Below are 16,976 nucleotides of genomic sequence, written 5' to 3'. Positions count from 1 at the left end.
CAAATTCCGGTGTCGAGCCGCCAGAACGTGTAGGGACAGGAAGCACACCGCTGCACTTGCCCGACCTTAATATCGCCATCGGCAAATGCGAAACACCAACCGTTCCCAACAAGAAACGTTCTGACGTAATTCTCGTCCCGCCTCGCCTGCAATTGCTTACGGAAATTGCTTCGAAAATCATCTCCGATAAGACATGAATGTCGACGCCGAGCCAAGGATCTATCGGAATCCGGAACGAATGCCGATCCGCCGATAATATTCCAGCACTCATAATAGCTTAGCTTAGTCGACATAACATTGTCGTAAGACCGTGAAATAGCTGCCTTGTGAGAACCATTAACTATATATAATCTTAAGGCTGGATGCACCGTGACCCATATCAAGCCGCTGCACCGCCCAACTTGTACGAGTGGACTTTATTGATTCGCAGTCTTGAGATGATGCTCTGTCTCTCTCACTCTACAGTCGTCGTTCCGAGACCGATGCTCCCGTAGGCTACTTACTCAATATTCCTATGGCACGCCCGGTTCTTCTACTAATACAACGCTTAGGCAGGAAGCCGTGTAGGTAAACGATATTGATTATTAATTTTCGACATCGAAATCAAATTATATCATGTTTCCTGTATATTCGTGAAATAAAAAAACGTTCAGGAACAATCATATTTGGCTCTTGGAAAAAATTGGTATAATAACACTGAAATTAATAATATGAAATGAAAAGACCTCAAATTACTATCTAAAACGCGTCCCACGCGGTCTATGTGAACTGCGTGGGTGAAATCTATTCATTTTGAAATAGCCTCGGGGAAATTACATATGTGTGCTTCGATTAAAGTTTACGAAACTATTTTATTTGTCTACAGCGTTGGAGGCGTAAAAGGTTTGAAAAATACAACCTCTGCTCATGGCATGAATGACGCCATTAAATTTCTAAAATCAACTGAGCTATGTTCGGTTTTTTTTAAAAATAGGTGGACGACCTCGCAGCCCACCTGGTGTTAAGTGGTTACTAGAGCCCATAGACATCTACAACGTAAATGTACCACACCTTGAGATATAAGTTCTAAAGTCTCAAGTATAGTTACAACGGCTGCCCCACCCTTCAAACCGAAACGCATTACTGCTTCACGGCAGAAATACGGCGGGGTCGTGGTACCTACTCATACTCGTATACAAAAGCGTTAACAGAGGCCGTAAAATCTTTGTTTCACTAATTGGATTCACTCTGATGTCATTTACAGATGTACTGATTTTAAGATTGCTTAGATACTAACAAACATGTGCAGTCAGATCCGCTTAGAGTTATCGTCTCGAGTGCATTAGACTAGTCGCGTGGGAGCTGAGAGCGAGCTAAAGAACGGGAGTCAATGACCTCACTCACAAATCTTATACCTTTAAACGAGGAATTCTTGTATATATATACCTATATAATCTGAACCTCGGAAAAGGCTCCAAAGATTTTCATAACATTTAGTATACAAAGGATTTCGGAGGCGATAAATCGATCTAGCTACGATTTATTTTCAGAAAATGTTGTTTTATTCGTGTTTTCAATAATCAACTTTATCGATAATAAATTTTATGATTCTTCCCGACATCTATTGGCGAATAATAATAATATTTTTCTTAATTGAGAGCAACAGCATTAAAGAAACAACAAGATGGCGTTATTAAAAAAAAACCCGATCAAAGCTCGGTCATCATCTAGTACCATATCAAACGAGTACACTTATCGTATTAGCCTTATCGACTTTAATAAATATAACTTCGAAGTAATCATGTTATTGTTGAGACGTGCTTCGAGACGTTCTATGTTATCCTCGGTCCATCTCGATGCCTCCAACGAACACTACTCTAACTCAAAATTTTGAAATTTTCGTTTTTCACGCAAATCGCTTCACTATTTTAAAAGTATTACAATTAATCATTATTGATGGGGTTCGAAGCAAAAGTAAATCGGCTAGTTACACAAAAAAAAAAACATAAATATATCTGCAATAATAAAGATTTCATCAACTTTTTTCGTTTAAACACTCCTCCTGTAAATCTACGAATTTGGAGTTAGCTTAGTGTTCATTGGAGGCATCGATCTAAGAACGAGAAATAAATTATGTCGTCTTCTACGACTTCTACTTAGCTACGTCTCGTTCAAATAAACATGTTGATTACACTGAACATAATATAACTCGGGACTCAGGTAGCTTAGCAATATCTACTTGAACAATACCTTGTTGGGAATTTTAATCTTGTACGTATTTAAGTTTTACTAGTGGTCCCGCAGTAGTCGAAATTCGATTATAATTAATTGGAATTGTAAGTTTGTGCACTATTATGATTGTATTTTATACTACTATAATCACAAATTTCGCCAAGGCTGCACTATAAAAATATATTAATAAAGACAAACAATATTTAATCTATTCTCAATTTGACCACAGACGTCAAGAACAAAAGTTTGACAATAAACAGTATACATGCGTCAAATACATGGTATGTAGTGTGAGTAATGTTTTCTTTATTGATTTAATGTATGTTTTATGCATTATTAAAAAAATATATTAGCATTGCGCACTTCTTCTCTATATTCTCTATAAGTATGGAAAATTTCATACTCCTCCGTCTGCGCAATTTTCGTAAAATGGGATAGAAAATTTTTGCTTCACATATTAATATATAGATAAGAGATCAGAAAATCTTCTATACATTACTATTGTAACGGCCGTCTGGTGTAGTGGTAAGTGACATGGTCACTACGCAAGAGGGTTGCGGGTTCGGATCCCGCTAAGGAAGATATTTGTATGATAAATATAAAATGTACTTTCCAGGGTTATGGATGTATATTAAATATATGTATGTGTATAATAAAAATCTTACATTTATTTCCGTTATCTGGTACCTGTAACACAAGTTCTTTACGAACTTAGCACGGGACCAGTTAACGTGTCGTGACTGTTATAAATACGTAAATATTTATTTATTTATTTATCATATTTCTGTATAAGTCATTTCGTCACCTTATATTTCAACCTAATCATACTGATTTTCTACATGATCTCGTCATGGTAGATAAATAAAAAACTACCTAAATACATTTTTAAGGAAAGATAAAATAGTTATTAAACTCAAAACGTAGAGCATATTCTTGAAAGACAAACAGAATGTTATCGGCGTTATTCTGTCGGCGCGTGGATTATGATTGCTCTCATACCAAGCTTGGACAGCGCCGACAGACACAGGAACCCGATCCTGGCACGATTCCATTGAACAGACTCCGTTCTTCGTATTGAATGATATTCAATCAATTCTCGTCTCTACGCAGTTCGCTTAAAATGCAAAATCACCTACCACAATCAATCAAGCAACGTCCTTCAATTACATTTGCTTTTCGTGGATGAATTCCACAACAAATCTTAATTAATACGAAACTAAATATAAACGAAGGTTCTTAAGTTGAAAATACTAATAATGAACACAAAACTATGCAATAGCTTGTACGTTCAATTTAATATAAAAACATCGCAAATATTAGCAGAAGATGTGATCTGATTGCGTATCCTTCGTACTTTTTTTTTATTTTTTTTATTGCCTAGATGGGTGGACGAGCTCACAACCCACCTGGTGTTAAGTTTTTACTAGAGCCCATAGACATCTACAACGTAAATGCGCCACCCACATTGAGATACAAGTTCTAAGGTCTCAAGTATAGTTACAACGGCTGCCCCACCCTTCAAACCGAAACGCGTTACTGCTTCACGGCAGAAATAGACGGGGTGGTGGTACCTAACCGTGCGGACTCAAAATATGTCCTGCCACCAGTAAAATTGATCACTAGGTCCCAAAAAATTGTGCAATATATGTATATTATCGCTTATATAAATACAACATTGCATTCTGTCTTACTAACTTTACCATAGCTCTCTTTAAATATTTATTTGTATGCTCATTTTCTTATGTTTTTCGATGGATATTTATGAAACTCTGTTAATCTTCTCTCGGTGTAATGTAATTTCGTGTAAATTTTCATTTGGTATGTTAGATAGACGATTCTATTGGGACTATTTAAGATTGGAGTTCGCACGTACATACATAAATTCATAATAAAACTTATTTATTAAAAACGTAATTGGAAAATTGTAAAGTCCGTTGTCTTGAGCGACACCGAGAAAAAACACCTCTTTTGTACTGAAAACGTGGCTTCAAACAGAATAAAGAAACGGCACATTTACGCAGCGGCCTCGGCATTGTTTCAAGAATAACAGCCTTTTCACAGCCCGTCTTAATGGCCGAGATAAAATATTTGTAACATCATGGAATCGCAAATTTTTCATTAGCACCCAGATAGATAAATAAATTATACGTTGTTTTACATAGTAGGTACGCAGCTACGAAAACGGACCCCGTCAAGAAATGGGATTAGGGTAAAGGAAGAAAAAGTACGTCCAATTAATTAACTTTTCCTTAGAGGCTAGGCAAGAAGAAAGTCCTTTTATTACGTTGTATATACGAGTTTTAATGGTAGCTAATTTTGTTATATAAAAGGTCTGATGTACTTATACAGAAAATTGAAAGAATATTGCGATGTTAGTAACTATCAAAAAAATTTATATTTACGGATATATTTATTAGTATTTTTCTAAATATTCTCAGTTATTTATTCATTTCATTACAAAACCGCAAGATGAGAATACACCTGCGAACATTGAGCGGTAACTCTGCGAGAACTGCGCTCTAGTTGTTTCTTATCAAAGGATTAAGTTTAATAAAAATCTCGTAGTGTAAGCGGCGTCGGTGCAAGAGAGCCTAGTGCAAGTTTTAATTACTTCGCCCCCGCTTCCAGGGATCGTTCCGACGATGAGGCCATTCCATCTCCCGAATAAAAACTCTCGTTTATAAACTGTTTGCAGAGGCTCTTGAAAACAGTTGTATATGTTAAAAAAAAAAAATGAGAAGACACCCTGAAATTGTTGATGTTCGTATTTGGAAAAAGAATTTAGCAAACAAAAGTACCTTTGATTGTCACTGAAAAGTCCACCACGTTCCAACGTAAAAAGATTTAAATGGCTTGTCCAAAGAATTTCGATTGTATGTTGACTATGTAGACAAAGTTAAAGTTGTAATATTTCATTATTAGTTACTCATGCAGAGCTGTTGTAGGAATTCAATTGATACTTACTTCCATTTTATGTATTACTTGCAGCGGGCATTTACGTTGTGATGTAGACGGGTTCTGGTAACATCGCCGAGCTTAGAGTTTATTCCATGAGATTTTTTAACGGAAACGCCACGAGCGAAACGGTGCGAATTATTTTAACTGATTAGTAACCTAGTGCTAGATGACCTAGTGCTTCTTCACTTTAATATTGTAACAACGTGGCTCATTAACCGCTTAGCATCCGTAAAAGGGCACTATTTCGGGAAAATGAAACAAAGTCTCTGGACGTGGATTTATGGGCTCTTCCAAAAGACCACTAAAGTAAATTTCCAAATTATTGTGACATTTCTTATATTTTTTCATTTCATCTAACAACGTTTCGTTCTACTTCATTTCATTCCAATCGATTACAAGTTCCGACAAATCATTTCATTCCGATCACTTTTAAATAGCGATGTATGTAAATATGATTTGGTTAAAGGATAAGGATCGGGGCTCTATAAAAAGAAGGGAAAAGATTTCTCATCGGAACAAAAAAAAAATGTTTCTTTATCCTAAAAAAGACAAAGTAAACTTCAAACGTCTATCATGAATGAAATCCACATACCTGAAGTGCGAACATTTATCAACAAACTAAATAAATGAGTAACGGAAAGCTCTGATTCCGTTATCCAGGGCTGCACATTAACGTACAAATATGTATAAGCTTGCGGATAATAAAAGCAGGGTCGACACGCAACCATTGAGAATACCAGCGAACCGAAAGGGTTGCCAAATGTCACCTCACAAGGTGACCAGGTCAAAACTCTTTCAAGATAATAATCCGAATATTATTCTTGTATTTGCATAAGATATTAAGAAAATTACTTTGTCATAAACTTGCTTTATATTCAAATTCTTTTATGCTAATATTGGATTGTTACGCTTTTGTACAATTTCTTATGTTAAAAATCTTTTCTTGTCATACTTTTATTTGTTGTGCGCATTAATTCAGTCGCAATAAAAAAATCTTTGCGAAACCTTTTGCATAAAAATTCCATTGATTAAATTTATAAAGGTTTTTTTAACAAAATGAAATGGTCAGATTAATTAAATTTATGGGAACCAGAAAACTGAGAACTTAAATATAGACCAGGAGTTTTAAACTACTGAACGCATCAGCCCTTTCTGATCTCAATAAAAGCGGGAGCTGGTTTTATTTCAGATCAGTCGCTAATGCCCCAGCGTCGGGACAAAGGCGACTATCGATCAGCCCAATTCCACCCTGGCTAATTGCCGATTGTCTGTCGCTTTTATCAAGGACTCTTTGTGTTCTCCCTCCACGGATGACTTGACTGATTCCGCCTTTGCAAGTTTGTCATAACACAGTCAAGCTGTTGACATCGAGTGTAGACGTTATACAAGAAAGCAATGACCTCTATTATCTATCTAATCATAGAGAAAAAATACATAATGATTTCGAAATAATACAAATTTAAATAAATTCAAAGGGGGAACGCTGCCTTCGGAACCTTGCCTAAAGGCCTTTTAATAATATATTTGAGATATTAATTTATTATTACTATTTAATATTATTAATTAAACTTTTAAATTTTAATGTTGACATTACTCTATAAAACAAAATAAAACCAAAATCAAATCAGAAAAAAAAAATATTGAATTGATTATGATAATTTTGGGTTATAATGTTTTCTTTGGCTATCTCTGACGTCTACAACGCAATTAAAACTACTTTTACGGTTTGATCCCGCGTTTTATGTTGTAATTATTTTATTTTCGACGTTTCAAATACTTAAGAGTTTTTATCCGTCGACATTTGAACATTGTTTTTTTTTTTTTTTTTTTATTGCCTTTGTAGGCAGACGAGCATACGGCCCACCTAATGGTAAGTGGTCACCGTCGCTCATGGACGTCAGCAATGCCAGGGGCAGAGCCAAGCCGCTGCCTACCAGATATATTTTGCTGATATATTCACTGTAAAGTATTCGTAATATCCGACAATAATTTATAATGACATTACAAAACGCGAGATTGAACGTAAAAGTGTTTTTTATAGTATCTTGTAAGCATGTGTGAAATTCAAATAATATGTGAACAATTTTAAGCAAAATATTTTTAAATTTAATAACATGACAATAATAATGATATTTGTTTGTGATTTAGCGGATCATGGACAGCGCCGAAGCCGCCGCGTTATCATCAAGCAGTGGATCTGAAGGCACCCCCGGTACATATTACGACGCGCGATGGTTAAATGTCCACGCTGATGATGGAACTCTGGCGGCGAAGGCACGACGTTTGCTCCTCGCCCCCAGTCGGCACTTTGATCACATCGCTGTCAACACTAGCTATAGTGCTGTTTTGATGCCGCCCTATATCAGCGTTGAAGGTAATCAATTCTATACAATTGTTGTTAATTGTTTATTTTAAGACTTCCTTTTTAACCTTCATTACGTAATCACTACATGGTATAAAACAAAGTCGCTTTCTCTGTCCCTATATCTGTCTGTCCCTATGTATGCTTAAATCTTTAAAACTACGCAATGGGTTTTGATGCGGTTTTTTTTAATAGGTAGAGTGATTGAAGAGGAAGGTTTATATGTATAATAACATCCATTAAATAGTGGAGAAATCAATAATAAATCACAGTTTCCGAAGCGAAGCGAGGGCGGGTCGCTAGTAGAGTACAAATGAGGAATCTAGTGCCATAAAGAATTTTGTACCAGTCAACCATAAATTACGGAACATTCTAAACAGACGCCTAAGTATGAGACGGGGAGAAATTCAGCTAGAGAAATAGATTTATTAAATATAAATAAATCTATTAAATATAATATACAAAAATACTTTACTCTTTTGTTTTGATCATTTACATTTAATAATAACTTGTTAATAATAAATTATTGTATAAAAAAAAACAAAGCTTTTACAGCCCACCTGGTGTTAAGTGGTTACTGGAGCCCATGGACATCTACAACGTAAATGCGCCACCCACCTTGAGATATAAGTTCTAAGATCTCAGTATAGTTACAACGGCTGCCCCACCCTTCAAACCGAAACGCATTACTGCTTCACGGCAGAAATAGGCAGGGCGGTGGTACCTACCCGCGCGGACTCTCAAGAGGTCCTACCACCAGTAAAGTAGAATACAAATCTTATATTTTTTGTAATGTATTATAATAGTTATATGTTATATTAGTAGGCAGCGGCTTGACTCTGCCCCTGGCATTGCTGAAGTCCATGGGCGACAGTAACCACTCACCATCAGGTGGGCCGTATGCTCGTCTGCCTACAAGGGCAATAAAAAAAATAAAAAAAATTGTAAGGCAATGGCATTCTTTACTAAAAAAAACTGACAGAAATGGGTCCCTGATTTCATCGAAAGCTACAGCATGTATAAATCATTAAAACGAAAATATTAACCTGCTTCATATTATCAAGTTAAAATCAAATGTTATGAATAATTCTGATAGTTGAACTATTGAAATAATTTAAAACAAGCAACAAGCCTCCCCCTGAATAATGGAAACCATTTCTTTTGTTGACACGTGGAAGGGTGGAATGATTTATCGACTTTTTGACATACATTTTGTCTATTAGTGTTGCCAGAAACTATAATTTATATGTAATGACGATACTGTCTTCCTTAACTTTGTAGTTTTTTTCAATAACCTCTAAAATTAATGCTTTTCCTTATTCATATATCATCCATCATACATTTTCAGTATATTCGCTGAAACTTTTGTATATATAATATTCGATGGGCCACTATTAGCTTTACGGCAAGTTTTATAAAGGTCGTTAGGGTTTCGCCCTCGAAATTACAGTATCATATAAGCTCATATTTCGTAAACCCCCAATCTAAAACGAATGTAGCTCTCTGAGACCATTGACTTCGGCCATAGATAATACACATAAATTAGTTATAGATAAGCAACTCAAGCACTCAACAAAAATGTTTACGGGCGTCGACCACTGGATGGCTGCGCTTCGATTAGTTTCTCATTGCTCCTGTAGATAGCAGTAACATATTATCCTATATTTTATTTTTTATAAAGGATTTTGTAAATTTTCTACAACAAATAAAGACTTGTAGATTTATTATTATTTTTTATTTTCTGTGTTTAGTTATACAATAATTAAATGCCTTAACTTTAACAGCATATAAGTTTAGGGGCATCTGCTATAAGATGTCGCTAGTTTCCATACAAAAAAATATTTGTCTGAAACTTTAGGGCCCTGACTTCGGCCGTCAGTTTAGTTTTGCATTACATGTCGTACTAATCCAAGAAACGACCATAAAGTGTATCTTCCATTTGTAATTATGTATTTAATGTCATGTATGTAATCCAATACTACCACGTTCTTTCATTTCCGTAAACGATCCCTGTACAGACTGTACACAGACATGTACAGTTCTTTAATCGATATCGACATTATTCGGTCGAAACAGAAAATCACGTAGACCCCTATCGTAAACTTTGAACAGTCAAATCGTCAAAATTCTTTGTACTTAAATCCGTTATACTAAAATTATAAAGCTGAAGAGTTTTTTTTGTTTGAACGCGCTAATCTCAGGAACTACTGGTCCGATTTGAAAAATTCTCTCAGTGTCAGATAGCCCATTTATTGAGGAAGGCTATATAACAGACTTTATAACATCACTAGACTATATAACATCACGCTAAGATCAATACAGGCGGAGCACCAATAAAGAATGTTTCAAAATCGGATTTTTTTCCCTTTTGACAGCTTCCGCAGCGTGCGCTACAGAAACGGTTAAATTTTCGCTAAAATAATGTATGACAGAATTGTTCTCCTTTAAAAGATCTAAAAAAAAGTCCGCAACAGCATATGTTTATATGTTAAGGTTAGCTCACAATAACGTTTATATGCTAACCAAATTTGTTCTAAAATAATTAACTAATCCACGCGGACGAAGTCGCGGGCAAAAGCTAGTCTTACATAAAGGAGGCCAAATATTACAACCGCCGCACTTAATTCAAAGGATGTAGTTACATTGGACCGGCCTAAGAACGTTTATTTTACAAACCCCATAGCACACAGCCGAGCCATTAATTTTTCCGGCTGAATGTCGAAGAGAAAGCAATCACGGCTGCCCAATGAACCAAGTTTGCCAATTACGTTTCTTTTAAAGGGTAGTTAAAGAAAATTTACGTAATTGCTAAAATCGCCGGCTTTGATGCAAGTTAAGGTGCTATAACAATAGTCGTGCTAAAATCTATCATAAAAGATATGAACGGATAACATCAATTTTGTCATTCTTACCACTAACCGATTAGACCATTTTACTGGTGGTAGGACCTCTTGCGAGTCCGCACAGGTAGGTACCACCACTCTGCCTAATTCTGTCGTGAAGCAGTAATGCGTATCAGTTTCGTAATGGGCTCCAGTAACCACTTAACACCAGGTGGACTGTGAGCTCGCCCACCCATATAAATATTAAAAAAAATTAGACCATCACGGGTAATCGGATAGATTTCACCGGTCTATTTTATACTGTCACACAGGAATTTAACAAAAACGCTTTTTCTCTGTTTAATTATAAGTTTATTTTCTAGATCCCGAAGTGCAAAATCAGATCGCGTGGTCAGAGCACTTGGATCCTCTGTTCGTGAACAACTACGAAATAGATCCTACATTGTCGTGGCAATATTATGCGTCTTCCAGTGGATTTATGAGGAGATATCCAGGTAAGGTGACATAATAATATTCTATTTTAATGTGAGTTTTCCAGGTGGTATTTTGCGTAATTTGTTTATTTATTGCGAGATCAAATCAGAAATGAGGAGATTCGCATGAAAACCATGGTGACCGACATAGTCCAAATTGCGACATTGAAGTAGCAGTGGGCAGGACACATTGCTCGCAGAACGGATGGCAGTTGGGGCCGGAAAGTTCTTGAGTGGCGACTGCGTACTGGAAGACGTAGCGTGGGTAGGCCTCCCACAAGATGGGCCGACGATCTATTGAGGTTCGCGGGGATCCGCTGGATGCAGGCAGCGCAGGACCGGTCTTTGTGGCGAGGCTTGGGGGAGGCTTGTGTCCAGCAGTGGACGTCCATGGGCTGATAAGAAGAAGAAGATTGCGTAAACCTGTCCCAGCCTTAAATTTGTGTTTTATTACAAATATTCCCTCGGTATTTATACACCGGCATAGTTGCATTGCTCGATACAGTGCTCCGAGCATCTTATCCTTACGGCCAGGGTGACTTCAAAATGTACTGTAATATCCGCGCGACAACTACTATAGTCTGCCTGTTTCTGTCGCAAAACAGTCAGGCGTTTCCGTTAGAAGGGTGGGAGTCCTGCTATACTATACAATTGAAACTTCAGCTGTGTCTCAAGGTGGGTGACTCCATTCACACTGGGACGTCTATGAGCTTTTACTAGATGTCGGATAGACTGTGAACTCATTCATAGTCCATAAAACATACAGACTGTACATGAACATACAAGAAAATATATTTTTTTTTTATTGCTTTGATGGGTGGACGAGCTCACAGGCCACCTGGTGTTAAGTGGTTACTGGAGCCCATAGACATCCACAATGTAAATGCGCCACCCACCTTGAGATATAGTTCTAAGGTCTCAAGTATAGTTCCAACGGCTGCCCCACCCTTCAAACCGAAACGCATTACTGCTTCACGGCAGAAATAGGCGGGGTGGTGGTACCCACCCGCGCGGACTCACAAGAGGTTCTACCACCAGTAATTACGCAAATTATAATTTTGCGGGTTTGATTTTGATTACACGATTGTAATTCCTTCACCGTGGAAGTCAATCGTGAACATTTGTTGAGTACGTATTTCATTAGTAAAATTGGTACCCGCCTGAGATTCGAACACCGGTGCATCGATCAACACGAATGCACCGGACGTCTTAACCGTTAGGCCACGACGACTTCATAGCAATGAAAGCATTAATAATTATAATTAAAGCATAATTTTAATTCAGCACTTTTGTATTTTGGTTTACGAATTTTTTCATTGCTCTTATCATTTTTATATATTCGATACATTAATCTATTATTTCTTTCTTTGCATCTTGTGCTTTATAACTTCAATACGCTGAAAAACAATAAAACGTTATTTTTATCTGCAGCAATGTCTTGGCCTCCGGAAGACGGTTATTCACACCACGCCCGAGACTTTTACGACTTCAGATCGTCGAACTGGTTCGTCGAGTCGGCTACATCTCCGAAAGACTTGGTCATACTACTCGATGACTCTGATGACGTCAGCTCATCGTACTGGAGACTGGCGAAGGCTACCGTATCGGCTCTACTGGACACGCTCGGCCCTAACGACTTCGTGAATGTGTACCGTTACAGCGACACGGTAGCGGAGATAAACTCTTGCTACACGAAGGTTTTAGCTCAGGTTAGTGTACTATTTTATTACTAGACTCGCTGACCCGGCAGACTTCGTAGTGCCTCAATCGATAAATAAAAGACCTAAACTTTTGTATAAAAAATAAACTTAAAACAAACAAAAGGGATATGGATCCCTATGTCCCCTGTCGGATGGCCGACAGGGGACACATCAAAGGAAAAACAAAATTGTTTGTTCTTTATATAATTCCGAGCATTTTCATATTTATCTACCTTTTAAACCTTATCGGGACTTCCACAAATAATTCAAGACCAAAATTAGCCAAATCGGTCCAGGCGTTCTCGAGTTTTAGCGAGACTAACGAACAGCAATTCATTTTTATATTTTTATATATAGATGCGGCGATCCAATAACCATGTATCGCCAATTATATTAATAACATTAACAGTTAACCAAACAGAAATTTGTTCGGATTCAATAACATAATCGTAGCTACGTAAACTTTATAGAAACGATCGCTACCTCAAGAACAATTTCAGTTAACACCAATCAAGAATAATTAAACGGCATAAGTTTAATTAAAACAAGGGTTCTCGGAATCAGGTGGGCGTTACACACTGTGTAACATCAGCCTTGATTTACGTGAATTCAACAGTCAAATTTCGTATTATGTGTGAATTTATGAGTGTGTAGTTTTATTGATAGTGCAATGTGTAGTTTTATTGGTAGTGCAACTCAGACACAGCCCACTGAGTTTCTCGCCGGATCTTCTCAGTGGGTCGCGTTTCCGATCCGGTGGTGGATTCTGCGAAGCACGGCTCTTGCTAGGGTTCGTGTTAGCAACGTCGTCAGGTTTGAGCCCCGTGAGCTCACCTACTAGTCAAGGTTCCGCTGAAATATCCTCTCAAGGCTATCAGCTTAGGTAGGAAAAAAAGGGTAGTGCAAAATTATTATTTTAATAACTGAAAGAACTTGGCTCCTGCTTTTTGGCGTGGTTTGTCTTTTTCGAACGTTAAAGAAAAACTCACCGCCAACACACAACAACATTAAGGTGAAAGTCAGAAATCGATTGAATTCACAATCGTCCCAAAGTAAAGTTTTGTTTTGATTGTGGAAGAATGGTTGATACTGTCAGAAATATGACTGATGTGGTTGTCGAAAATTACTACCAAAAAATATGTAGGATTACTTTGAATTATTAGGTATTGAAATAACGACTGGCTAGATGGTGCGATTACCTCCGCACGGTGGCCGGCAAGAAGTGGATGAGGAGAGCCGCAGACCGGGCTCATTGGTGTAGATTGGGAGAGGCCTATGTCCAGCAGTGGACGACTATGGGCTGTTGATGATGATGATGATGATGAAATAACGACTATCGTAAACGTTTTTATCATCAAGACCCTCTACTCTCTACCCTGTTAGAAAAATATTCTGATTTATAAATAATCACAGTTATTCGTTAGTAGAACTCACACGAAACAATTATCAAAAAGATTTTCATCCAATTGACCACGTTCACCTTGAACCAAACTAGACAAGAATACCTAAATGCCACTATTTATTGGGCCACGTTAAAATCGTATAGTTACAATTCTAGTTATATATAAATAGGCAAAACCAAAAAAGTTCAATATCTCTTTCTCCTTTGTTTGTCAATAATTTACGTTTTATATTTATTAATAATTGACTAGTTAGCTTAAAAAATTTGGTAACATTTTATTCCGTACTTTACATAAAGAAATGTCAATAGCATTAGAAAAGTGTATTGCAGATTATGATCGAATTTCAACCACTGACCGAACGCTAGTAATATTAAGTGTGCTCAAATTAAACGGATAATTAACTATTTAAAAAATGGTATGTCTTATGGATCTAATGATATTTAAGAGGTACAAAAGCTGTGTTTTGTTTATTATTTCTCTGCGTAATTACCTCATAATATTTCAATAAAATAATGTTTTGACACTACCATGCATTGTTTGTACAACAAAGCAGTCATATGTTCCTCTTTGAAAGACTAGTTTGAACACCTTTTTTTTATTGCTTTGATGGGTGGACGAGATCACAGCCCACCTGGTGTTAAGTGGTTACTGGAGCCCATAGACATCCACAACGTAAATGCGCCACTCACCTTGAGATATAAGTTCTAAGGGCGGGGCAGCCGTTGTAACTATACTGAGATAGTTACAACGGCTGCCCCGCCCTTTAAATCGAAACGCATTACTGCTTCACGGCAGAAATAAGCAGGGTGGTGGGTGGTACCTACTCGTCGTGCGGACTCACAAGAGGTCCAACCACGAGTAGGACTTAGAACTTGACTAACTTAGAAGAGAACTGACTTAGAAGACGTGTCTCACGGTGGATGGCATTCATATTGTCAACACAATGGGTTTGAGTAAGCATTTAATTAGATTAGCTATGAGCTCACTCACTAGTCTATTAGGACACACAGTTTTGACCTGACTTTCCTGTGTGTCCAAAAAAGTTATTCAATTAATAAATAAAAGCCAGAAATTCCAATACTATAAATTTAAATATCTTTAACACGACACTTCCTCTGAGCAAAGTTGTCCTACAAAGTTTTCTGAATTTGCTTTCTAATATTTCTATGAATATTCCATTTTCCGATTTATAAATTAAACGTGAATCTAGATCAGCGACTTACTAAAATTTTCCGAACCTGAATTCACCGTCGGTGTTCTCAATTAAGAAATCGATAATCACGCTTTGGTAAATTAAGGCCTGCAGATATCATTGTCCGATATGAAAACAACACTAGTGGCAGACAGTGATATAATTGAATTGTCTATGAATTTTTAACGGTGTGTTCTTGTACAACTTTTAATTACGGTGTACGTCTTGGGCCAAGTGTTAAGTATTCTTAATTATGTATTCCGAGATTTTTCCTTGTTGAAAACGTGATTACTGCGCCATATTATAACGTAAAGCTGTTTCTCTTTCTTATTTTTGACCTTACCCCACATTAAGTGGATTTGACACGGCAAGTCCTCTTATCATACTGCATTGAGACTTGGCATGAGTTTTACGACCGGCAACCTGCCTGAAGTCATAGTTGAAATGAGGGTTTGGATTATATCTCCATAGATCTATCGCAACGTGCCATAGGAAGATATTATTATATTTCTTCTGTTGATGCTTCTTTTGTTTAAGCCGTTTTTTGGTCTAGGATTCCATCATCATATTCATATCACGTTTATATTAAAAAGTTATTTTTATTTGAAAAATATCATTTTTTATTTTATTGATTTTTATTTTATTTTATTGACTCGGTTGTGCAGTATTTAGTGCCTCTAACTGCTGGGCCGATGGTCGTGGATTCGATTCCCGCGTTGGGCAAAAATTCTTTGATGAATAAGTTTGTTTGCTCTTTATCTGGGGGCTCAATATCTATATGTGTATATATTTAAACGTATCAAAGTATCAATATCAATCCCTGATTTCAATAGTACAGGAAATCTTAAATTGGGGCCGAGTTACCGTCTGTGATTTGTCCCCCGGTTATATTATAAAATATATTAATTAAAATAACTTTAGAATAAAAATACAGTACTAATTTTGTCAATACATTTCTTGGCAATCGTATATAAAGAAAATCACAACTGTTTCTAGTGTTGTTAATTTATGTACCTATATACGTTAGAGGTACATAATATTTAGTTTTATTAATTAACTATATGTATTAATTTAATATTAATTTTAGTTTTCATATTAACTGTATACAGACCGTCTGCGATATAAATTATCGATGTAAATGCAGGTATGGCGTGCGGCGCCGAACATTACGCTACACTGATATTCATCTGTCCCTAGCAACCGTACGTAGTTGTATACGCACCTTAATGGATTCAATCAAGCTCGCATTAACGTTATTCCATTAAAATCTGATACGCTAAGTAATTTTACAAACAACAAATTTATTTTTGTATTTAATGAAAGGATTTCCTCCATTATTATTGTTTACTATGCCTATAGAAAAATACGTAACACGTAATTTTGTTCGCGGAGGCCGATTGTGCCTCTTTGTCGCTCGTTGTGCGCTCTCGCTTGCACTTCAAGCCTTAAATGGAACGCCTCAGAGCGAGGTAACGTGGAAAAAAAACACGTAATTTTGTAGCTACCTTAATCTGTGGACTAACGGATGGCAACGTTCATTATGAAAATCCAGTTTAAATAGCCAAGACGTACACAAGTTTTTTGATTTTAACTTACTTCGTAAGAGATTTTACGTTTTCCGAGCTGTTTTCAAAGGGAACTAACTAAATGTATCGCGTGGAATAACATCGTGAACAGTATACTCAGTTCATAAGTCTGAACGAAGTTTGCTGATAACATCTCAGCTACAAAGACACGATGTCTGTACCCTCTGACAGGTGGGAGGAAACGACCGCGCTCTGATCGTTCGCAACTCTGCAACTTTGATGCGATGCTTTGCATACTTTCGTAAAGC

At 36.9% G+C, this 16,976-nt stretch overlaps 1 protein-coding gene across 2 annotated transcripts in view; it reads left to right on the top strand.

Annotated features, from left to right (window-relative positions):
- The window catches only part of stol (voltage-dependent calcium channel subunit stolid), a 78,613-nt gene that overhangs the window by 38,068 nt on the left and 23,569 nt on the right, over positions 1–16,976 (top strand). For both annotated transcript variants that reach the window (XM_089727816.1, XM_089727817.1), the window contains exons 4-6: positions 7,318–7,543; positions 10,737–10,868; positions 12,279–12,556. In XM_089727816.1, coding sequence (XP_089583942.1) covers positions 7,318–7,543; positions 10,737–10,868; positions 12,279–12,556 — 636 coding nt within the window. The remainder of the gene's footprint in view (positions 1–7,317; positions 7,544–10,736; positions 10,869–12,278; positions 12,557–16,976) is intronic.

The sequence above is a fragment of the Bombyx mandarina genome, chromosome 05 (assembly GCF_030267445.1).
Source record: "Bombyx mandarina strain Sakado chromosome 05, ASM3026744v2".
Taxonomy (NCBI): Eukaryota; Metazoa; Arthropoda; class Insecta; order Lepidoptera; family Bombycidae; genus Bombyx; species Bombyx mandarina.
Note: the sequence above shows the minus strand (reverse complement) of the source record. Positions and strands in the feature narration are given on the sequence as shown.